This window comes from Pelodiscus sinensis, chromosome 7, assembly GCF_052426305.1.
Source record: "Pelodiscus sinensis isolate ZL-2025 chromosome 7, ASM5242630v1, whole genome shotgun sequence".
Classification (NCBI taxonomy): Eukaryota; Metazoa; Chordata; order Testudines; family Trionychidae; genus Pelodiscus; species Pelodiscus sinensis.
In genome coordinates, this window is record NC_143058.1 from 2,141,768 (window position 1) to 2,166,229 (window position 24,462).

Genomic DNA, 24,462 nt, shown 5'->3' on the forward strand with positions numbered 1-24,462 from the left:
ATTGCGGCAGCCGGGCCCCGCGCCCCTCGCAAGTTGCCTGGAAACTGCCCCCCCCCCCCGTCCTCGTCCCGCTGCCCCCCCCCCCCCAGCCGCTCCCCGAGCCAGTGCCACAATCATCATCCTAATCGGGCCGGATTCATAAGCCATGCAGCCCGCGGGCCGCTCCCAGAGCTGCCATGCCCCACGGCGTCGCAGCCCAGCCGCTGCTGCTCAACATGTACCTGCCAGGTACGGCCCTGCGCCCGGCACTGGGGCAGGACGGGCCAGCAGCCCCCGCGAGGCGCCCCAGGCTCGGAGCCACCCCCGCGCGGGGGCCAGCGCTCCGTGCGGGGCCCGGCCTGAGGCCACAGGGATGGGCCCCCAGGTCGTCTCCCCCGCTCCCGCTGGCGGGCTCCCCCTCCGTGTCCCGAGCCGTCAGCCAGGCAGCCAGAGCGGCTCCCGCGCACTCCACGCCCAGCTCTCCAGCCGTCTCTCCCCTGCTCGCCGCTTCCAGCCTGGCGGCGGAGTTTTTACCCCTATTTAAAGCTCTCGGGGCTCTGTCGGAAATCGGATTTCCTTTTTCCTGGACGCGTTTCCTGGCTTCATAGCTCCAGCGGGGGGGAAGCGGCCGCCGCCGCCGGCGCGCAAGGGGCTGGCTGGGGACCGGGCAGCTCTTTAAAAGCCGCCCAGCGGGCGCTGGGGGGAGGTAAAGCTCCTCCAAAGCGGTTTGGGACCTGGCCGGGCGCGGCTCGGTCCCGTGTGAACGCGTCTCTGTCTCCGCTCCAGAGCCCGTTGGAGAGACGCTGTTCAAGGAGGGGAAGAGCCCGACGTGGGGCTCGCTCAGCCCGGGCGTGCAGAAAGGTAAGAGCGCGACGACTCTTCGCGCCGGTCTCTCCGACTGAGCCAGCTCCCAGCGTTTACACGGCGCTTCGCCTCAGTCTGCGGGGATCTGGCGCGTCCTTGGGCTCCGACGGAGCGGCGGGTTAGAGACATTAGGGCGACCCCAGCCCTTTTGGGAAAGGGGGAGGGACAAGAAGCTGTCGGACGCTGCAGGGGGACCCCGTCTCCCACGCGTGGGGAAATTGCACGGGTGGGACGGCTGCTTTTCGACCCCCGGAATTTAGCTCCGCGGCATCCGCGCGCCGCGTTCCGGGCCGGGACCCAGATCCGGGAGACCGGGGCTTTCTTTCGGGGCGGGGCTCGGTGGGAACTCATTTCCCCCCTTGAAGTCCCGGCCGGGAGCCAAGCCCCAAACCTGCAATTTCCTCCAGACCCGACGCCTCCACCTTCCGACAAACCCCGCTGGATTCCTGGAGGCAACAGAGGGAAACTCCGCCCCCCGACCTACACCCCAAAATCCCCCCTGGGCTAGGGGGAGGGGAACCCACGGGAATGGCCGAACTGGAATCCGAATTGGCCGCGAACTCCTGGGCGCTACCCGCGGCGTCGGAGCCTCGCACGGAAGCGAGCCCTGGGGGTTCGGATCGGAGCATTCCCATTTGCTCGTTCGCAAATTCGATGCAGAATAAAATTTCGATGTGAGGCTTTGGGGGGAGGCTGGAGGCCGCGTGCCGGCGCCTTCGACGGCGGGGGCCCGAATCTCTCACCCCGCAGCCTTAGCGCGAGGTGCGCTCCCCGGGCTGTGTCCCGCTACCGAACCGCCTCCCCTAATCACGCGGCAGGGCGCTCCGCCGATCTAGCCCGCTCCGCTCCGTTGTCTAGCCAAGACAATCCGCCCCGGCCCGCTCACCTGTAAACCTGCCCCTAAAAGGACGCTCCTTTGGCTCGCGCCCTTTGTAAACCGGAGTCAGGGCGGTACATTCGAGCCCGATCTAGCCGCTACCGCGCAGTTCCCGAATAGTTTCGGCCTGTGCGCCCTCCCGCCAGCCCCCCGGGGATCTAGCTGGTGGTTCCGGGATCCCCGTGCCCCGGCGCTGCGTTCTCCACGCGGAGCTCGCGGGGTGGCACATTACAAGGCGCAGATTTCAAGACGCAGACGGATCAAAGAGCAAACCAGCCCCCGGCGCGAGTCCCGACTCCGCTGCCGGCCGGCCCGAAATATTCTGAAAACGGTTTCGCCGCGCTGCCTGGACCGCTGGCCCGTTCCGTGAGCCGCAGCCCCCGGTAACCAGGGCCCCACACGGGCGGGGACGGGCCACCGCGCCCGGTCAGATCCGGAGTAAACGGAGTTCGACGCAAGGTAGACCCAGAGCCCGTGCCGCTCCGGCGCATCCTGTCCCGGCGATTCCCTGGATCCCGGGGGCGCAGCTCCTTGCCCGGAGCGGTTCGGAGCGCGGCGTGGGCACAGCGAGGGCGGGTATCTGAGACCAGCCCGTGGTCGCCACGGTCTCCGGGCTCCTGTGAATGCTCCGAGGGGACGCGCCTGGGAATGGACGCTGGGCCGGGTCTGCCTCGCTGCCGGTTCCCCCCTTTCCACGGCACTGCCTGGCGGCCGGGCCGGTGTCTCCTGCCCCAGAAGCGCTGGGCTGGAGCGGTGCAGCCGGACTGCAGCGCCTGTCTGAGCGCAGCGCTGGGCCGCCGGCTCCCCCAGCTCGGAGGTTTGGGGGGCTGCTCCCGACACCGGACCCCCGCATCCCTCCGGCCTGGTCGGCTGCACCAGGCGGCCAGAGAGCTGGACTCATCTACTAGCGTTCTTTGAGGGGCGCAACAAACCCGTGACAAGGAGGATCCGGTGGGCATAGTGCATTTTGAGGTCCAGAAAGCCTTTGACAAGGTCCCTCACCAAAGGCTCTTAAGCAAAGTAAATTGTCATAGGATAAGAGGGAAGGTCCTTTCGTGGACTGAGAACTGGTTCAAAGGCAGGACACATGGGTACGAATAAATGGTCATTTTTTCAGAACAAAGAGGTAACTAGTGGGGCTCCCCAAGTGTCCGTCCTGGGACCCGTCCTATTCAATGTATTTATAAATGATCTGGAGAAAAGGATAAACAGTGAGGAGTCAAAATTTGCAGATACCAAACTGCTGAAGATAGTTAAGACCAAAACAGACTGTGAAGAGCTTCAAAAAGATCTCACCAAACTAAATGGCTGGCAACAAAATGGCAAATGAAATTTACTGTTGATAATTGGAAAGTAACGCACATCGGAAAAAATCATCCCACCAATACAGACAATACGATGGGGATTAATTTAGCTACAACTACTCAAGAGGGAGATCTTGGAGTCACTGTGGAGAGTTCTCTGAAAACATCCACGCAGTGTGCAGCTGGGGTAAAAAAAAGCAAACAATGTTTGGAATCATTAAAAAGGGATAGAGAAGAAGACAAAAAAATATCTTATTGCCCCCATATAAATCCATGGTACACCCACATCTTGAATACTGCATATAGATGTGGTCTCCTCATCTCAAAAAAGATATATTGGCATTAGGGGGTTTGGAACAGGTCCCTTATGAAGAGAGATTAAAAAGACTTGGACTTTTCAGCTTAGAAAAGAGGAGGCTAAGAGGGGATAGGATAGAAGTTGATAAAATCAGGACTGGTGTGGAAAAAGTGAATAAGGAAAAGTTATGTATTTATTCCTACAATAGAAGAACTAGGGGTCACCAAATGAAATTAATAGGTTTAAAACAAACAAAAGGAAGTTTTTCTTCAGTAACCCACAGTCAGCCTGTGGAACTCCTTGCCAGAGGATGTTGCGAAGACCAGGACTTAAACAGGGCTCAATTAAGAGCTAGAGCAATTCATGGAGGTTAGGTCCATCAATACTTATTAGCCAGGATGGGTAGGGATGGTGTTGTGATGGCGTGTTGGGGTCCCCCGCCTCCTGCACCCCCGTAGTGGCACAAACCGACTCCACCAGCCAGTAGAATAGAGGGAGTTTATTGCTCCTCCAGGATACAGCACAGATGTAATCCGGTTACAGGAACTGGGGCTAGGATGCCTCAGGCCCCCCTTGAGATGGGGGAGACTGGGCCCCTAAATTCCAGCCCCTTTCCCTAGGCTGTCTCCTCCATGATCCCAGACCGAAACTAACCTCTCTTCCAGCCCTGCCCCCCACCCAGGGGCGGCATTCCTCCTTCCTTTGTTTCTCTCCCTGGGGGGTAGCTGGTCGGACAGGTTGAGAGACCCTGGCCTAGTGACTCATCCCCTGTCCTGCTGGGCCGTGCTGCAGCCAGCAGCCAGTGGGGGTCACCCACAGCCCACTGCCCAGCATAGCAACCAGCAAGGTATCCCCCACTACGTCACAGATGTCCTTATCCTCTGTCAGCGGCTGGGAATGGGCGACAGGGGAGGGATCACTTGATGATTCCCTGTTCTGTTCCCTCCCTCCAGGACACCTGGCCTTGGCCATACTGGGCTGGATGGACCTTTGTTCTGACTCAGTCTGGCCGCTCTTACATTCTTATGTACAGATTTCATCCCCAAACCCAGCTCCCGCGAGAGCCTGCAAGGACAGAAAAGGGGGCGGGGGCTAAGATAGGAGGGGGGCAGGTGGGGGCTGCTACTGGCCAGAGCTGTAGGGGGGCACAAGTGGTGCACGGACCCCTCCCAGTCTGCACAGGTGGGATGTCTCAGCCCTCTCAGGATGTGGTGCTCCCGGGGTGCTTGGGCAACAGGATTGGGAGGAGGGGACAGGACATGGGGAGGGAGATACCTACAGACTGATGAGGGTCAGGCTAGCCCAGGAAGTTTGTTTCACCTCGTCTGGTGACACCAGCACCCCAGGCTGTTCCCTGGGAGGGGGCAAATTCACAACACAGCCAGGAAACCCTGTTCACACAGCACATGCATCCAGGGGAACTCCCTGCCACTAGAGGCTGGCACAGCCCCCGGCTTGGCACAGCCTTTCCTTAAGGCTTCTTTGTATGGAGCCAGACCCTCCAGGGCAGTGACCGTAAATATTACAGCCCCTAGCCAGGGTGCCCTGTTCCGGCCCACTCGGCCCTGCCTGGCGCTCACCCCCTCTTGCCAATGCCAGGCATGCAGGGGGGCAGAGTCCAGCCCAGCCCATGGCTCTGCTAGCAGGTGCCGGATGGAGTGGCCACCTTGCACCCCGGCCCTGGTGTGCAGCAGGGGGCCATTCCCACACCTCGGCCCCAGGGCGCAGCAGGAGCACACAAGGGTCTGAACTCTCAGGCTATGTCTAGACTGCAAGCCTCTTTCGAAAGAGAGCGTCTAGACTGCACGCGGAACTTTCGAAAGAGCAAGCCGCTTTTTCGAAAGAAAGCACCCAGTGAGTCTGGATGCTCTCTTTCGAAGAAGCCCTATTTACATTCAAGAACGCCTTCTTTCGAAAGAAGCACTTTCGAAAGAAGGCGTTTTTCCTCGTGAAATGAGGTTTACCGCCGTCGAAAGAAAAGCCGCGTTCTTTCGATTTAATTTCGAAAGAACGTGGCTGCAGTCTAGACGCAGGTGAAGTTTTTTCGGAAAAAGGCTACTTTTCCCGAAAAAAACCCTGAGTCTGGACACAGCCCTAGTGTCTTCAGTGTTTTGGTGGGAGCATCCCTGCCCTGCCCAGGCCTTGGGTCCTGCTCACGCTGGCGGGTGGCGCCACGTTGTATCGACAAACTCAGAGCAGTGTCAGACCTTAAGAACATCAGAGTGGCCAGGCTGGGTCAGTCCACAGGCCCATCCAGTCCAGCGTCCTGTCTGCCCACAGCGGCCAGTGCCAGGTGCCCCAGAGGGAGGGGACAGAACAGGGAACCATCCAGTGATTCCTCCCATCGCCCATTCCCAGCCCCTGACAGAGGCTAGGGACTCCATCCCTACAATCCTGGCTGGGATGGGGAAATTATCAGGGAAATTGACTGGGAGGAAAATGTTCACCAGCTGAATGTGGCTGCAGATAGAGAGCTCTTTAAGAAGAGTTTACTCAGGGACCAAAAAGCCCCCGGTTCCACAAGGCCAACTTTGACTAAAAGTTGGTCAGCGGTGAAGGCAGCAATGAGAAATAAAGAGCCATACTTAGCAAGGGGAAACGAGGGACTAGATTGTCATTGATACAAATTAGAAGTAATGAAGTGTAGAAAATTGGTAAAGGAAGCCAAAGATATCGGGAAAAATCCATGGCTGGCAGAAAATTAAGAAGGAGTTTTTAAAGTATATTATAAACAAAAGAAATCCTAAGGATGATACCAGTTTTAGAGGGAGAGGGAGAAAATGTTAATGATGCAGACAGAAAAGGCAGAAGTGTTCAATAAACATTTATGTTCTATATTTGGAAAGAAGCAGGCTGGTGTGCTTGGATCACATGAGGGAGATGAAGCACTTTCCACTCCATTAGGAACTCAGGAGGATGTTAAACAACATCTACTCGGGATAAATCGTTTTAAATCCGCAGGTCCAGATAATTTGCACCCAAGAGTGTTAAAAGAGCTGCCTCAGGGATCTCTGGCCCCTTATTTGATTTGTAATTAACTAGCAGATGAGGCCCCTTGACTGGGTGCAAAGTCACTTTGCATAGACTACACTTCTAGGAAAGTTCAAGGAATTAAATACGTGTCATAGAATTTGTATTCATGTGCCCACAAAAGGGAAGTAAAAGGACAGTTTGACATTTGTAGAATTTCAACTTCAAACGCCATCCATTGTACTGAATAATTGCCATCCCTAGTACATTTGAATCAGGAAGGCATAAAGCTTCCATTACTTTTCCATAGATAATTTGAATTATTTTGAGATTGGGAACAGTAATCATTTTCTTTGCTCTAGAATGACAGTTGAACAGGTGACTCGATTTTAATTTTGTTAGCAAATATTTTGATGAACAGTCATGACTCCCCCCCCTCCCCAAGAAAAACAAAAATAATTATTTAAACCTTTCACCCAGCATATTTGGGTGTAAAAAGTAGCACATTTAGCTAATTTAAGTGGCAGGAACTCAGGAGTGCGACAAGGGTGCCTATTGTCACCGTTCCTGTTCTTGATCCCAATGGACTGGATTATAAGCAGGACAACCAATGGCCAGCAATGGGGCATTCAAACAGCTGGAGAACATTGATTTTACTGACGCTGTCATGCTCCTGTCACACGAACATGAAAGCATGGAAGAAAAGGTTGCAACACTAGACAAACTGCTTCAGTGTCTGGACTGTGGAGTATTATGGGTATTATGGGCAGAGACGGAGGAACAGACAAGGAGATCAGTGCGAGGACAGGGAAAGCAACAGCTGCATTCGAGACTAGTTGTCCCATATGGAGCTCACAAATAATATCTGCAAAGACGAAACTGTGAATCTTCAACACGAATGTGAGGAGTGTGCCCTTGTACGGATGCGAGGCCTGGCATGCTAAAACGTCTTCAAATCACAAGCTACAGACATTCCTAAACAGATGCCCGAGGTCCATCCTTCACATCAAGTGGCAAGACTTTGTCACAAATGAGGAGCTTTGGAACAGAGCAGGACAAGAACCACTTGGCCTTCAAATCAAAAGAAGAAAGTGGGGATGGCTAGGCCACACTCTCAGGATACGTCTAAACTACATGGCTCCATCGACGGGCCCATGTAGATTTGTTGTTTTGGCAAAGGCAAATGAAGCTGCGATTTAAATGATCGCGGCTTCATTTACATTTACATGGCTGCCGCGCTGAGCCGACAAACAGCTGATCAGCTGTTTGTCCGCTCAGCGCGCTAGTCTGGATGCTCCCCTGCCAACATCAAAGCCCTTTGTCGGCAGCCCCGATAAACCTCATCCCACGAGGAATAACGGGGCTGCCGACAAAGGGCTTTGATGTCGGCAGGGGAGCGTCCAGACTAGCTCAAACAGCTGATCAGCTGTTTGTTGGCTCAGCACGGCAGCCATGTAAATGTAAATGAAGCCGCGATCATTTAAATCGTGCTTCATTTGCCTTTGCCTATAATCCTAATCTACATGGCTCCATCGATGGAGCCATGTAGTCTAGACACAGCCTCAGAAAACCATCTTCCAGCGTAGTCCGTCAAGCTCTCCCATGGAACCCACAAGGAAAATGCAGAAGAGGAAGACCTCGGACAATGTGGGGAAGATCTACTGAGACTGAAGGATGACAACTGGTGTGATGTAGTGGGGGTATGGTCCACTCCCTGGGCGCTATGCTTGGGCTGTGGATGACCCCTACTGGCCTCTGTCTGCAAGCACTGCCCAGCGGGGGGTCGCCCTGAGGGCCCTGATGTGTAGAGCATGGCCCAGATCAATGGAGAGGGAAGGAGTTTGAACAAGGAAGGGTGTGGTTTGGGGAAGTCAGTCTTGTTTGGAAAAACATGAAGGGAAGAGACTAACCTGAGTACTGAGGGGTCAGGGGCCTGTGGACCCCTACCCAAGGGGTCTGAGGCTGCCTTGCCCTAATTCCTTATACCCACATGGCATCTATGCAGTGCTGTATCCTGGAGAAGCAATAAACCCTTTTTCTTTTACTGGCTGGTGGAGAGTCATCTTGCTGCTACGGGGGTGCAGGATCGGGGGAACCCCGACACACCACCACACTGAGGTATTCCTGGAGTCAGCTAGAAGTTTTGTCTGGAGACGGGGGGTATGTGTACACTACCCCGCTAGTTCGAACTAGCGGGGTAGTGTAGACATACCCAGAGTGAAGTGGAGGGGACTTGTAGATGACCAATACTCCACTTGCAGTACAAGGGTTTAGTAGTAGTAGTAGTAGTAGTGTTTATGCAAAATTTGGTATTTGTAGGTAATTGGGAAGTATGGCTTTATTTTGAACAGACAAACAAACAAACAAATGCAGGCTCCAGACGTTTAAATGCAAGGGTGTGACAACGGGCTGGAGTTCCTCTGATCCTGCAGCCGTGTAGCAGCAAGAACAGATTCCACCAGCCAGTAGAATAGAGAGGGTTTATTGCTTCTCTCAGATACAGCACAGCATAGACGTGATGTGTCTACATGAGTCTAGGGAGGATGCCTCAGACCCCTTGAGATGGGGTCCCTGGGCCCCTAGATTCCAGCCCCCTCCTTAGACTGGTTCCTTCATGATTCCAGCCCCAGACTGACCCTTCCCCCAACCCTCACTTCCTAGTTCCTTCGCTGCCCTCAACCGGTCAGACTCATTAGGGCTAACTCTGGACACCGGCCAGTAGGAGTCACCCACAGCCCAAGCATAGCGACCAGCAAGGTACTGACACTACATCACAAAGGGGAATGGGGCGGGGGCAGTGCTCCTGTCGGACCAGGGGTTGAAAGGGGCAAGGTGGGATGACACAGATGGGGTCTTCAAAGTATTTGAAGGCTTCAATATCTGAGATACAGGTGAGAGGATTATTCTAGGAGGGGTGGGTGAGATTCTGTGGCCTGCACTGTGCAGGGGGTCAGACTAGATGATCATAATGGTCCCTTCTGACCTTAAAGTCTATGAGTCTATGAGTCTATGACTGTAGGCTGGTCAGCCCGACGTCAGTCGTGGGCAGAGTCCTGGAGAAACTCCCGTGGGGCTCAGCCAATACTGACATCAAGGGCAGGAGCGCAGTGCTGTGGAAATAGGGTTTGTGAGACAAGCCTGATTTCAGGTTCTGCTCAGATCAGTGGCGGCTGGTGGCTGGTCAGCGGTGGCTTTGGCACAGCCAGCGAGGCGGTCCCGAGGTGATGTGCGCTGCACAGGGGGTCAGAGGAGAAGATTTAAGGGAGGGTTCCTGGGCCTGAGAGCAGGTTCCAGAGGGCAGCCGGGCTAGTCTGTGTCCGCAAAACCAGCCAGGAGTCCGGGGGCGCTTTGCAGACTCACATGTATCCGGCACAGCGGTCCAGCTCGCTCCTCGGATGCTGTCTGCACAGACGGGGCGGGCAGCTCCTCTCTGGCCAGGTTTTGCCTTGCTAGACACTTGAGGTGTCCTGAACAGGCTTAAATACACTTGGCAGAGAGCCCCCGTTGCGGCTCTAGGACGGGCTGTAGCGCACCGCCGTGAACCCGCAAGTTCAGCCCCTCAGCCACAGGCGCTGTCGTTTAGTTTTCCTAAGTGGGTGCTCTGCTCTGAGGCCACGCGCATTCTACCTGTGCTCGGCCCAAGGCCACGCCCACGCCACCTGTGCTTGTCCCGACGTCACGCCCCCATTCCACTTCCGCTCTGATCCGAAGCCACGCCCCCTAGGAAGGCTCGAGACCCCCCTCCCTTTGCAATGCACCCGGCCTTGGTTTCTGGGTTGGGCGGGGCACGCTGGGTGTCTCCGGGTGAAGAACTGGCTGAGTGGAAGCGAAGTCAAGGGACGCGCTTGGCATTTCCTTGGCAGCCCGGGGTCTCTTCTGTCCTGTCGCAGGGAGTTCCACAGCTCCGGCCCGAGCTTCCCAACGTGGGGCGCAGACCTGTTCGGTTTACGTGACTGTGCAGTAACATCAGATCCTTTCCTCCTGGTGTTGGGCCTCTTGCCGCCGCTGCCTTCCCCCATCCTGCCACCCCGGATCCCCCCCCCCCCAAGCACCTCCTGTCCGGGGTTATTGGCAAGCTCTGGGCCAGACTGCCTTGTGCTGCGTGCGGGAACAGCGCTGGGGGAGGCGGCTGGCGGCTGAGCGCGGCCGCCAGAGAAGTGTCAGTCCTAGCTGTGTGTACAGCCCTGTCAGTCTCAGGAGGCCAGAGAGCCGGCGGGGAGGGATTGGCTTTTGTTGGGCCAACTGCGGGCGAGAGACACAAGCCAGCCGCAGGGAGCCCTTCTCCGGGCTTGGACAAAGTCTCTGGGCCCACCACCCCTGGGGGCGGGGCCGGCTGACACCCCTGCAGCCCTGGCGCAAAAGGACGGAGCGCGGGGGTCACTTCACCTGCCAGCTCTCGGATATTTGTGGCGTTGCTGGTCCCGCTCCACTAGGGGGCAGCACACGCCTGGGGACTCCTCTGAGACCGTCCACACAGGGCGACCCGCTGCCAGAGGGCCCCCAGTCACCGGGCACGGTGGTGACGGGTGAGCCGCTCCCTCCGCAGGGGCAGCACCAAGGAGCGAGCTCTGGGGAGTTCTGGGTGCCCGGTGGGAGGTCCCCTTCGAGCCCGCGCCGGTCACTCGTGGGCTGGGCACAGCCAGGCTGGCACCGCCAACGCGCGTCTCACAGGGCAGCTGCCGGGTGGCTCGGGGGATGGGACGCCCTTGGCCCCAGGCGCGCCATAGAAATCCAGTGTGCGGCGGGAGGGGGGCGCACGTGTCCATGGCACATCTCCGATCCCGAGAGCCTGGCTCGGGGCCAGCGCCAGGTCCGGGAGTGCCAGGGGCGGTGCATGGCCCAGGGGTGCCAGGCCGCTGTGCCGGGCCGGCGCGGCCGCTCTAACGCTGCCCTTGGCTCCGCAGGCAGCGGGCAGATCCAGCTGTGGCAGTTCCTGCTGGAGCTGCTGTCGGACCGCGCCAACCTGAACTGCATCGCCTGGGAGGGCACCAACGGGGAGTTCAAGCTGGTGGACCCGGACGAGGTGGCGCGGCGCTGGGGCGCGCGCAAGAGCAAGCCCAACATGAACTACGACAAGCTGAGCCGGGCGCTGCGCTACTACTACGACAAGAGCATCATGACCAAGGTGCACGGCAAGCGCTACGCCTACAAGTTCGACTTCCAGGGCCTGGCGCAGGTGTGCCAGCCCGCCGCGCCCGAGCACGCCCTCTACAAGCTCCCGGGCAGCCTGGCGCCCCTGCCCTTCGCGGGCATCTCCAAACTCAACCTTATGGCCTCGGGCGTGGCGCCCAGCGGCTTCTCCTACTGGCCCGGCTCCGCGCCCAGCCTCTACCCCAGCCCCGGCCTGCCGCCCGCCGGCCCCTTCGGCGCCATGCCCGCCTCCCACCTCAACAACATGAACGGCCCCTACCACTAGAGCCCGCCGGGGCGCGCCGGGGGGCGGGGGCGGGTTTGCCTTTGGGTCCCGCTCCGAGGGACCCCTCTCTGCTCCGTGGCCCTCTGGGGCAGAGGGGGTTTGTCTGGGCAGGTGGCTGGACCCCCAAGGGGGGTGGGTCCCCCCCGCCCATCTCTCCCCAACCCCCTCGGTGTCAGAAAAGCTCTGGGGCCGAGCCAAGCGCTACCGGTTGTGCCAGCCCGGCCCTGAGGGGAGGTCCGTGCAGGGCAGCGTCTGGGGGTGGTGAGGAAGGGGCAGCTCCCGCCTGCGGGTCACTGGAGGCCCCCAGCCCAGCGTCTCTCTGGCCCAGCCGCTGCTTGAACGCCGGTCCTCACGTATGAGCGCTTGAGCCCGGCTCTGGGGCAAGGAGGAGCCCTCCCCCCGGACAGATTAGCGCCGCTCGGGAGTCCTGCCGGCCTCGGAAGCGGCTCTCTTGGGTTCGAGGCAGCGAGAAAGTAGGAGGCAGATACCCAGGGGGATGGGGCCATTGGTGGGATGCAGGGCAGTAGCGGCGGGAGGGGAGAGGGGATAACAGGACAGATGGGCCCAGTGATCCAGACCCACGGGGCTAGGTGGGTGTTGGTCTTATGGGGGGACGGGGACCATGGCAGGTGGGTGTTGGTTGGGGGGGGGGCAGGCTAGGTGGGTGCTGGTTTGAGGGGGACCAGGGTAGGTGGGTGTTCGTTGGGGGGGCAGGCTAGGTGGGTGCTGGTTTGAGGGGGGGACCAGGGTAGGTGGGTGTTCGTTGGGGGGGGCAGGCTAGGTGGGTGCTGGTTTGAGGGGGGGACCAGGGTAGGTGGGTGTTCGTTGGGGGGGCAGGCTAGGTGGGTGCGGGTTTGAGGGGGGACCAGGGTAGGTGGGTGTTCGTTGGGGGGGCAGGCTAGGTGGGTGCTGGTTTGAGGGGGGGACCAGGGTAGGTGTGTGTTGGTCTGACGCGGGCGGGGCAGGCTAGGTGGGTGTTGGTCTGACCCAGGGCAGGGAGTCCGGGGGCGGGGCTGGTCTCTGGTTTGGCTGGAGCCCTCTAGCAGTAGTTGGGGGGGGGGGTGTCAGGGTCCCAGAGGCTGCAGACGGGCACAGGGGTTGGCAGGGCCGGGAGGAGGAGGGGAGTCGGGGCCGACCGTCGTGTCAGGACACGAGAGCGGCTGGGACAAGCTGTAGGCCGGCGGTTCGGTCCCGGGGCTCAGTGGCCCTGCCGGAATTTCAGTAGCCCCATGGCGCGGGCCCCCTGGTGCCTGACACGGGGCCGCTTGCGGGCGGCTCCACTGTCCCCTGGCGGGGGGGGGGGGGGAGGGAGACTCCCAGCTGCGGGGAGTGGGGCTCGGCTCAGCCCCAGCGAGACCTGACAATGGCGGTGACACCTCGGGTCCCCCCGCCCCTCCCCGCAACAGGCCGCTAGTGCAGCCCCGTGCGAAGGGGAGAGCGGCCCGGTCGCCCCATTGCAGGGGGCAGGACTCGGGGCGCCCTGCGTGGCGCTGGCACGGTCAATAAACCGCAGAGCTACGAGGAGTTGTCTCATGACTTACGCCGCGAAATCCCAGTCTCTGGGGCCATCAGAGAGCCGGCCAGTGCCTCCCTGCCCCAACCCAACCGAGCCAGGGGGAGTCTCCCTCCCCTGTGAGCAGTGCAAGGTCTATGACACACAGCCCAGCAGTTCTGCCAGGGAGATGCCTCCAGCTCGCCCCTGCTATGAACGCCCCACAAAGCCCATGCTAACCGATTGGCACCCCCCCGTGCACGTGGGCCGCGCGGCCGCGGGTCTGCGCGCTCCGGCCCTGCCCAGAGCTCCCAGGCGTGATACCCACCGCAGCCCCCGGTGCTCCCACGCTCTGATCCGCTGGCGCCTCCCAGCCGCCGCATTTGTGAGCTCGCCTGGCGACTTCGGAGACCGCAGGGCTCCCGGCTGGGCGGCCGAGCACGCCTGGCCCCTGCTGCCACACGCCGGGCTGTGCCCACCCGTAGCTGGCCGTCGGGGCTCAGGAGCAGGAAGCCGACGGGTGGCTGCAGTTGTGTGTCTCCCTGCAGGGCCCCCCCACGTGAGCAATCGCCACGTGCACCCGCCCCACGGCACAAGCAGGGCCTGGGGGGCACGCATAGAGGAGCTGCACGGGTAGCTTCGTTCCCGGCTGCAACACAAGGCGCAGCCGCAAGGTGTCGCCCTGCTCCAAGCAACCCAGCGCCGGGTTTGTACCAGGCGTGACCCTGCCGGAGCGGCGTTACCTGCTGCCCCCTGGCGGATGTACCTGGGGAACTCCCCCCCCCCCCCCTCCTGCGCCCTGCCTGGCTGGACAAGGGCTTCCCTGGGGCCAGGTGCCTATCCGGGCAGCAGGGCAATTTTCTGGGGACGCGACGTGAGTCTCGGCTGCGCACCCTTCCCACGGCTGCGCCATTGGCACGGCTCCCGCAGGGAGGGGAGCTCTGGCCCCATGGGCCCCAGGAGACCCAACGCTTCTCCCGGCGGGGAAAGGACCGAGCCACGGGGCAGTCTCTTCATGTTTTCCCAGCCAAGACTGCCCCTTTTCCCAGCCACCCCCTCCCTTTGTTCAGACCCCTTCCCAGCTCAGGTGAGAACCGGCTGGGCCATGGTCTACCTGACATGAGGGCCCTCCGCTGGGCAGTGCTTACAGACACAGGCCAGTAGGGGTCACCAGCAGCCCACAACCCGAGCACAGCAAACAGTGACTGCCCAACCAGGATGTGCAGCACACCCGCTAGCGCACACAGGCACAGCCAGCAGCAGCGGTGAGACCATGCCCCCAGAGCTGGGGGGCTGCCCCAGAATGCTCCCTCCCCACGATCTCACTGCGGGGGGGGCACTCAGTCCCCGCTTGCCCAGAGGAGGGAGGGGCCGGGAGGGCAAAGCCAGCGTCCTCGCAGTGACTGACGAGGGGCGGGCCTGAGGGAGGGGTGGGGGGTAAATCCCTAGGGCAGGTCCGAGGAGCTTGCGCGGAGCCGGAGCCGAAGGGCATCGAGGGGCTTGTGGAAACGGGGCGGATTTCTCTGGAATTTCAAGCAGAAAAATAAAAAAAATAAAAACTGGAAAAGAGTTTCTGCCTTGTGAGACCCCAGCCAGCCCAGCGCCCGGATATGGGGGGGGGTGTGTGTGCGCCGTGATCCCCCAGCCTCAAGGTGGCCCCCAGGGGAGCGTCTGGTCTGGACACGAGGCTGCTGGGTTCTTGCCCTTTGGGGGGATTCGGATTTGTCGGTTTTCCGGCTTGGAAGGAAGGAATCGAAGCCCCCAACCCGTGTGCAAAGACCCATTCGCCACCCACCCCGCCCGGCGCGCGGGAGAGACCCGCCCCCCCCCGCCAGCGCAGGCCTCTGGGGCAGAAACCAGCGCCCGCGGCTTGTTCCTGAGCCGTCCCGGGTCCGGCCCAGATGTGGACAGAGACCTCTCGAGAACTCGGCGCCGTCCACTCCAAGCCCTGCACCAGAGATCGGATTCGGCTTTGCCCCCAGGCCCCGGCACCTCCAGCCCGGGCCCCGCTCCAAAGCCCCCAGCCCCCTGCACCAGCCCCAGCTCAAGCCGAAGGCGGCAGCAGGGAGGGCATCGGTGCCAGCCCCGAAGCTCTTTGGTTAGAGGGGCAGGCGAGGGGCGGGTGAGCGCAGGGGAAGGGGGGGGGGGAGTATCGAACCAGGCTCCCGCAGTGTCGGTTAAAGGGCATCACTTCCCCTCCGGGTTACAGCCACGGGATCCAAGTAGGGAGGGGGAAGGAAGGAACCGAGGGATGGGGGGGGAATGGCTTATAAGAAAGTGACACCCCTCCGTCCTCACCTGCAGCCTCCCGCAGTCCCTGCTCCCCGCTGCCCTGCCGGTACCCCTCACTCCCGCCCCGCAGCCCCTGCCAGCCTCCTCCCCCCCCCGCCCCTCACTCTCTGTCCTGCTCTCCCGGGCCAGCCAGTGCTGAGCGGGGGGAGGAGGGCTGACGGCTGCGACTGAGGCGCGTTGGCAGGGCTGGGTGTTGCCAGGGGGAGGAAGGAGAGCCCGCCCCCGCAGCGGGCCCCCGCCGCCTGGCTAGCTTAACAAGTCCAGGAGCGCAACATCCCCCTGCAGGCCTTAAATCTCCCTGACCAGCCGCAGTCCCGGCTCCTCCCTTCTCAGAGCTCTGTGCAGCCAGCGCCTGGCCCTGCCCTTCTGCCGCGGGGCGGGCGGGGCCGCGCTGCCCGGGGATTGGGTGGGCGGGGAGTTCCGGCGGTGTCGCCCCTTGGCACGCTGCGGACATGGCACCCGGGCCGCGTCAAAGGCCTCGCCGAGGGTAGGAGCCCTGTTCCTGCCAGGGGTGTCTGTGTCACGGGCTGCTTCCAAACCACACGCCGCAGGTGCCCAGGACCAACCATCAATGGCGGAGGGGCTGGAAGAGGGGGCCGCAGCAGCAGCTGTCCCCCCTTCCCCCTGCTGCTGTCCTCTGCCCCTGGCTAGGAGCTGTCCCCCCGTCTCCTGACCTCCGCCCAGCTGAGTGTTGGCAGTGGAGTATTAGGGGAGAGCCGCTGCATGTCCCTGCCCTGGAACTGAACAGCATGTCATAGCCCCTGTACTGCTGACAGCTAGTGGGGATTCTCGTGTAGCTCAGCTGGCCTGTGCTTTGGGAGTTCTCGCTGCTGAGTTCCTGCTGAACGTGGTGGCCTGGAAACCTGTTCTGAGGGAGCTGGGAAGCTGGGGGTCGGAGGAGGGCGGAGAGAGTTGTGGGGAGGCCCCGGCTGCGCTCTATCAACCGCTCTGCTACCCCCTCACTGGCAGGGCTCCCCAGCCCCAGCCCTTCCCCCTGGGGAGCGCAGGACACAGCCAGAGCGTCCCCCCTGCCGCGTGGATGAGCTGCGGCTGGAGCAGCCGGCCTGCAGAGGCTGCTGCAGCCCGCCGATGGGCAGGGCAGCTCGCAGCTGCGGTGCTGGGAAGCGGCCCTGGGGAGGGAGTTTGCCGGCCCCTCCTGGGCCAGCGCAGAGTAAACAGCCGGGGCTGGTGACTCAGCAAAGCGGCTTCAACCTCTCCCGGGGTAGGATAACAGCTTCACCCTGCAAACCTGGGCGCAGGCGGCGCTCAGCGCCCGGCCGCTGCAGCAGGGCCCAGGAGGGCGGCCAGTCCGGGGGAGGCGGCCGCAGGAGCCGCGAACCCAACCCTGGACAGCGGGGCCCAGGTTCGAAATAGACCGTGGCTCCAGCTTCCAGGTGTTGGTTCTGGTCCTGCCCCCTCCCTCGGCCAGAGTCAAGGGCCCCTGGGCAGCCGGCGTGGCCTCGTGAGGAGGATCCTTAACCCCCTCCCCCAAGCCAGTCACCCTCCGGCCCCTTCCTGTGACGAGCCCGCCCCCTCCATCACCTCCACAGGAACCAGCCTGAGGCCTGCCCAGTGCAAAGGAGGGAGCACCCCGCAAGGTAGGGGCAGCTGGGTCCAGCCCCCCAACCCCCCCAGGCCCCGCTTCACCAGCCTGGGGGCTGCTCGCTTGGGAAGGAGCTAGGCTCAGCTGGGGGAGAGGGGGCTGGGGGGCATGCCAGAGGGCTGCAGATACGTGAGAGGCTGCCGGCGGCAAGCTGGGCTCTCTGCCCCAGGGGGTCCCAACAGAGCAGCGCTCGATGCAGCAGGACAGCCGAGCAGACGCCCCAGGAGGGCTGGAAGCGCCTTCCCGGGAGGTTTTCCAGAGGGCGCTGGAGAGCGTCTGTCTGGGCTGGGTCAGGCCCCGCCAACCCCGCACGGCGGCCGGGTCAGACCCGCTGAGCCGCGCGGTCCCCAGTAAGCCCCGGGGTCGGCGGCTGGGAAAGTCTAGGACTGGCTCGTGCCTCACAGGGGGGAGGAGGGGCGCTGCCTGCAGCCTGCAGAGCGCTGATTGGCTGTCTACCCCGGAGGCAGGGCCATGGGGAAAGCGATCAGTCTGGGCTGGGGGCGGGGCTTGCATGTGCAAGGGGGCAGGTTCTGGCCACCTCCCAGAGGGCCCCTGCTGCGTTCGAGCTCCTGCTTGAGCCGGCTGACTATGGCCCCTCTCCTGGGGGGTTACATCCCCTGTCACACACTGGGGGGCCGGGACAATTCATAGGGTGGGGCGCTGAGTTGCGTCCTTCTGCCCCACCTCGCCCCGTCTGCACAGCTCACCGCCCCAGGCTGGGGTCACAGCTGTGGGGGGAAAGCTGGGCCCTGGAGCTTGCGACTGAGCTGTCCGTAGCCCTGGCGGCAGTGGGGTCCAGACGGGCAAAATCTCAGGGCTGACAGCAGAGCCTGTGGGGCTGGCACCTGAGACCCCCGCAGCTTGGTGACTGGGACCCCAGGCAGCAACGGGGCTGCTGAGCATGAGCTGGCAGCTGGAATGCAAAAATCTAGGGGGCGCTGCGAGCCTCCTTCTGCCCCCCATAAATGCTCTATGTGCCACCCTCCCATCCCACCCTATTTCAGAGACTTCCTGCAACCCCTCCCCGCTGCCAGGGCTCTGTGTGCCCTGTTACCCTCCCCTCATGCCCATGGCTCTGTGTAATACACAGGAACATGCCTCTGCATTCAGTGTTAAATCTCAGGTCACTCAGCCATATAATTATTCTGATCTTCCTCTTGGCCCTCTTTAAATAGTGGCCAGCATTCCTTTTCTTCCCGCCTTCTTGAAACTTCCCCAGTGTTCCAAAATGTATTGAAAAGCAACAGACACGGGCCTGCCTGCCCCTCGGCCAGCTCTTCCAAAACTTGAGTGCAAGTTCTCCGGGCTCCCTGATGGAGAGAGGTCTCACTTCAGTAGCTGCTGCTTAACACCCTTGAGGGGAGGAGTGAAACTGTTTCATCATCATATGTCATAGCCACACCATCAGGCTGCCCCCATGAGAGTAGAAAGAGTCATCAAACATGCTGTTATAGAATCATAGACCCATAGGGCTGGAAGAGACCTCAGAAGCCCATCAAGTCCAGCCCCCTGCTCTAGGCAGGACCAATCCCAACTAAATCAACCCAACCAGGGCTTTGTCAAGCCGAGACTTAAACACCTCTAGGGATGGAGACTCCACTACTTCCCTAGGGAACCCATCCCAGTGCTTTACTACCCTCCTAGCTTCACCTCCTGCCTAGGGAAATAGTTTTTCTAATCTCCAACCTAGACCTCCCCCACTGCAACTTGAGCCCATTGCTCCTTGTTCTGCCATCTGCCACCACTGAGAACAGCCTCTCTCCAGCCTCTTTGAAACCTGCTTCAGGTAGCTACAGGCTGCTATCCAATCCCCCTCACTCTGTTCTTCTGTGGACTAAATAAGGCCCAAATTTCTCAGCCTCTCCTCACAGCCCCCTCATCATTTTTGTTGCCCTCCACTGGACCTTTTCCAATGAGGCCACATCCTTTCTGTCATTTTTAATAGGCAGCAGGTTTAAAAAAAACAAAAGGAAGTTTTTCTTCATGCAGTGCCCAGTTAACCTATGGAACTCCTTGCCAGAGGAAGCTGTGAAGACTAGAATTTTAACAGGATTCAAAAAAGAGCTAGACATATTCATGGAGGTGTGACGCAGTGGGTGCTGTCCACTCGTTGGTCGCTATGCTTGGGCTGTGTGCTGTGTGCGATCCCTACTGGCCTGTGTTTGTGAGCACTGTCCAACGGGAGGTCACCCCTGAGCTCCAACAAGTAGGCAGTGACCAGCCAGGGCTTCTTACCTAAACAAAGGAAGGGGTGGCGCTACCTGGGGGATGGGTGTTTGGTGGTTTCGGGAGAAGGGTTTTTTTTTTTGGCTGGGGAAACATGAAGAGAACAGATTAAGCAGAGTGCTGGGCATTCAGGGGCCTGTGCACCCCTACCCCAAGGGGGTCTAAGGCTGCCAGCCCCTGACACCTTATGTCCACATCACGTCTATGCTGTGCTGTATCCTGGAGAAGCAATAACCCCCTCTATTCTACTGGCTGGCAGAGTCTCATCTGGCTGCCGATGGGGTGCAGAATCGGGAGGTCCCCGATGCACCATCACAGTGGTGTCAGAAGTGGGATGCACTGCACCCCCTGGATGGAGCTTCCAGCAGTGAGTGGACAGCACCCACTACATCACAGGAGGGTAGGTCCAGCAATGGCTATTAGCCAGGATGGGTAGGGATGGTGTCCCTGGACTCTTTCTCTGGAGGTGGGTGGCAGGAGAGGGATCACGTGATGATTCCCTGTTGTGTCCCCTCCATCTGGGGCACCTGGCATTGGCCACTGTGGCAGACAGGAGACTGGGCTGGATGGGCCCTTGGTCTGACCCAGTCTGGCCGTTCTTATGTGGGGAGAACTGGACACAATACTCCAGATGTGGCCTCACCAGTGCCTAATAAAGGGGAATAATCACTTCCCTAGATCTGCTGCCCTACCTCTGTATAGCCAGTAGGAGGCGCCATTCCACTGCCACCTTCTGGTCTTCTGTGGGATTTACTCCTCGGGATTCCAGCACTCTCCTGTCCCACGGACTGCCGGGTGGGGTGGGGGTTCTGTTCTGCGTTCGTACAGCGCCTGGCACCACGGGTCCCGCTCCGTGCCCAGGGCGCCTAAGCTCTGCAGCTAAGCACATGACGCCTAATAATACAGCGGGCCGTCCTGCTGGGTGGGGACCGACAGTGACTCACTTGGCGGGATCGGGCAGTCAGGTACCTCACCCTACTGGCCTCCCAGGAATGAGCCTCCCCGGCAGGATCAGGCCCATCAGGCACGCGCCCCTCCCCCCATGGGTAAGCGCCCCACCTGCCTGGACCCATGCAGGAGGTCCCCTGGCACCCACTGACCCCGCAGACCCCGGGGACCGTGGAAGCCAGCAGCTCGGCCGGGACTATACAGCACCAGTGACACCCCCCCTACTTTCCTCCCCCTTCCATTGCCGGCTTTAGCTGCCACTGACGTCAGCCCGAGCTGCCGCCCGCCCCGATCCCCGGCCCCTTGAGCCCATTCGCTAAGCCGATTAGGCAGGACGCGGGCAGCAGCAGATGCCCCGGGGCTGGCCAGTTAAAGCGCCTGGGAGGGTGGGACGCCCGGGCTGTAGGAGGCCGGTGCCAATGCTGGAGAGGTGTGGAACCGCACCCCGCTGGCTCGCCGCACGCTCTGGCTGGCAGCAGTTCCCCACAGGCAGCCCCCCCGGTGGGTCACAGACGGGGGCATTTCAGTGCCCCACAAAAGCTGCTGCCCTGCTGGGTCCCCTGTCCCTGCGCTGTGACTCAGTTTCCCCGCCTGTACCACGCAGATGACGGCCGAGGCTCGCCTCGTGCCCGGGGCCGCACAGCACCTTGGCCAGGTCTGATGCCAGGGCCTGGCTGGCCTTTGCTCGCCCAGCTGCGGTACGCGCCCGGGCCAGCGTTCCCAGTCTGTTCGCCATCCCAGCTGTGCACTAGGCCCTGCCAGCCTCCCTCGCAGTGACCAGGCGCAGCTGCCAGCCAGGCTGAGGGGGCGCAGGACGAGACCCGCCAGCCAGGTGTCAGGCCTGGAGCGCTCATCGCGGGATGCAGTTTGGCGCCCAGGCCGCCCCTGGGAAGCGGGGAAACCGCCTAGAGGGCTCAGGGCTTTGTGCACCTCTGGCGCTGGGCGCCCGAGTCAGTGTTCCCGGGGAAGGAACGGACGGATCCTGCGGAGGGGAGCTGGGTGCCTGGGCTGGGGTGGATGCCAGCGGGGGCGGGAGGGACGGGAGAGCAGCCAGCACGTCTCCCAGCTGCTAGATGGAGGCAAAGGCCTGGGGTGGAGACACTTGGAAAGGGAGGTTTGGAAAGGGAGGGGGAAGGGGCCAGTCGGCTGCATCCTGCTCTTGCGCCTCATCTCCACTGTGCAGCCCTGCCCTGCTGCATCCCCTTGTACCCAGTCCCGACCCCTCCCTTGCCCCTCCCTGCAGCATGGCAGGCCCTGGATCCAGGGCTGAGCCTAGCGGGCAAGTCACAGCCCTCAGCTGCTGTCTGGTAACCCCTGCGTGAGCGAGTCTGGCAGTGTCTCTGGGGCATCACCATCCAGCACTGGCCAGCCGCCCCCTGTGGGTGCCCCTGGCATAGGACTCCCTTCTCCCGCGGCAGGGCTTGGCTCGGCCCATAGGCAGCCACTGGCTGTGTTGGGGGACTTGCGTGGGGGCTGGAGTGACATTACTCCAGAGCCATGAGCTTGGCGGGCTGCTAGTGCCCACGGCTCAGCCACTGACCAGGAGTCCACTGTGGTGGTGCATCGGGGTTCACTGCCTGCTGCACCCCCATAGTGGCACGGACAGACTCCGCCAGCCAGTAGAACAGAGGGAGTTTATTGCTTCTCCAGGGTACAGCCCAGCACAGATGTAATCCGGTTCCAGGGCAGGCCTAGGATGCCTCAGCCCCCTTGAGATGGGGGAGACTGGGACCCTAAATCCCAGCCCCTTGCTTAGGCTGCCTCCTCCATGATACCAGACAGAAACTAAAACTCTCTTCCAGCCCTGCCCCCAGCCAGGTGCTGGTCTCCACCCTCCTCCCTTTGTCTCCCTCCCTGGGGGGCTGAGCCTGGGTGTCTGGGTGAATCCACATTGGGAGAGTCAGTGAGAATCTCCCATCCCAGCGCAGGGGGACCCTGGGTCACAGAGCAGACAGCCCCTCCACTACACCACATCCAACAAACAGCTGGGTAGCAGAGCGCCCACAGCTAGGGTTTGTGTTCCTGCTGGTGGTGCACAGCCGCACATGCCTCGGTGAACATAAAATTACTCCGCACATGGACAGAAAAGATTAGAGGTAAGGGGGCTACTTTGCTCAGCAGCTCCAGCCATCCCTTGGTGGGCTAAGTGGCTGGCACCTGAGCTCCCTGTGGTTCAGTGTGGACTCAGAGCCCCAACCCGGCTCTGCAGAGCCACCATCCCGCCAGTAGGGGCAAAGGTCAGCCCAGCTGGAGCAAAGGAGGAGAGGCAACTGGTCCCCTCAGAAGCAGCAGGTTGTCTCAGCTGGGGGTGGAATGAGGCTAGTCCATGCAGCCGGCCTTAAGCCGGTTCTGTGCCCAGAGCCCCAGGCCAGCTCACCCCTACACCGGTCACGAGTGGAATCCAAGCCCCACTGGAATCAATAGGCGCCGGATCCTACCCTGCGTTCTGAGGCGCTACCACATGGGCAGCGGAGCCTCCTGCGCCCTCTCTTCCCTCTCTGCCGGGCACCTTGTGTGTCCTGGGGTGTGGGATCACATCCGGCTCCCTCTCTCACAGTGACCCCTGCCCCCATCGCGGCCATGCCCAGCGAGGACAAAGACTCTAACCCAAGGCAGAAGTGTGACAGACCCAGGGGTGCACCTGGGGAACTCCCTGCCACTGGAGAGACGGGCCCCATGTACCTCAGAACTCACCCCTGCGCCTGGGCTTCCCCGTAGCAATAACCAACATCCTCTCCGCAGCTAACCAGCAGGCTGGCTGCTCCGGCTGCCTGCGCAGGAGGGCAGCGAGCCTTGTTCCTCCTCTTTATGCACTTGGGAACCACCCAAGCCCTGCAGCTGCGGGGGCCCGAGAAACGCCTCGATAGCCAGGGCCTGCCCTGGGAATCGGGCTATTACGCCGTCAACACGGCGGCGTGGGATGCTCCTGCCGGGGCTCCCGGCCCACACCCGGTCTCCGCCTGGCTGCCATAGTGACCACGTGGCGGCGGCAGCGCCAGCCCGCGCGCCCCATTAGCCGCTGACCCGGGCGCTGCACTTTTCAGTCACCAGCTGACAGCGCTAAATAGACTGCACCAAAATCCGACCAATCAGCAGGCCGGCGCGCCCCGTGCCACGTGCCTGATTCACAATTTTTTAACGGGAATTCCTAATAAGGTCCCCACTCGACAATTAGCTGCAGCAGGGGGAGGGGAGGGAGTCGCTCCTCTGCCAGCGCGGATGAGAAGGGGGGCGGGGGGAAGGCTGGTGGATTTGGGTGAGGGGGGGCGGGAGCGGGGGGGGGAGGCTGGTGGATTTGGGTGAGGGGGGGCGGGAGCGGGGGGGGGAGGCTGGTGGATTTGGGTGGGGGGAGGGGGGGGGGGGGGATGCTGGTGGATTTGGGTGAGAAGGAGGGCGGGGGGCGGGAGCGGGGGGGGGGGAGGCTGGTGGATTTGGGTGAGAAGGGGGCGGGAGCGGGGGGGGGGTGGGGGTGAGAAGGGGGCGGGGGGGGCGGGAGCGGGGGGGGGCTGGTGGATTTGGGTGAGAAGGGGGGATCATTTTCACCCACCCCACCCCTGTCAGTTTTCCCCGCATCTGGTTGCTTGTGTGTTTTGTGCTTTACCTGCCGGCACATCTGTCTCCTGCAGCTGGCTTCGGCCCCAGGCTGTCGCGTGGGGAGCCCGGATTGGCGTAATCAGAGATCACTGAAATAGACAAACACCCTCAGCAGCTTTACGTGCGCCGCGGCGCTTCGGGGACTGTCAGTCCCTGCGAACAGGGAATTATCAAGAGGCAGAAGGGAAAACAAAGCGATTCGGAGCAACACGCCTGCTCCTTCTCCAGAGCCGAAGTGGCTGGGAGGGGGAGCGGGGCAGAACCAGGACCCGCCTTCCCCACGGCGAGAACTGCAAAGGATCCATGTGCCCAGGTCTGCCTTTGCTTTCCAAAAGCCTTTCCCTCCTGCCGCAGCAGAAAGAACAATCGTCTCTATTTCTGCAGGGCCTACACAAACCCAACGGCTCCCTGCTGGACAAGAGCGAGGCGCGGAGCTGGCCGCTGTTCATCGCCGGTGCCGGCGGCCCAAAGAGAAAGACACTTTGCCCCGACAAAGCCCAGGTGAAGTGCAGCCGAACAACAACGTCCCGCCAACCTCGTGAGGGAACCAAACCATACAGCTGGCTGCCACGCGGGACAGGGAAAGCCCCGTGGAGCAG

General features: G+C 61.3%; 1 protein-coding gene across 1 annotated transcript; it reads left to right on the forward strand.

Annotated features, from left to right (window-relative positions):
- The first annotated feature begins 176 nt into the window (after nt 1-176).
- Nucleotides 177-12,266, forward strand: FEV (FEV transcription factor, ETS family member). Its single transcript, XM_075934415.2, has 3 exons — nt 177-228; nt 766-840; nt 11,197-12,266. Exons 1-3 carry the CDS (start codon nt 177-179, stop codon nt 11,706-11,708), a joined length of 639 nt encoding a protein of 212 aa, XP_075790530.1. The 3' UTR covers nt 11,709-12,266.
- The last annotated feature ends 12,196 nt before the right edge of the window (nt 12,267-24,462 follow it).

Bases quoted from the DNA above. Each gene is read 5' to 3' on its own strand.
- FEV (XM_075934415.2), top strand. From the start codon at position 177: ATGCCCCACGGCGTCGCAGCCCAGCCGCTGCTGCTCAACATGTACCTG. The intron at 229-765 runs GTACGGCCCTGC...TCTCCGCTCCAG, and splicing joins GCTCAACATGTACCTGCCAG to AGCCCGTTGGAGAGACGCTG. The intron at 841-11,196 runs GTAAGAGCGCGA...TTGGCTCCGCAG, and splicing joins CAGCCCGGGCGTGCAGAAAG to GCAGCGGGCAGATCCAGCTG.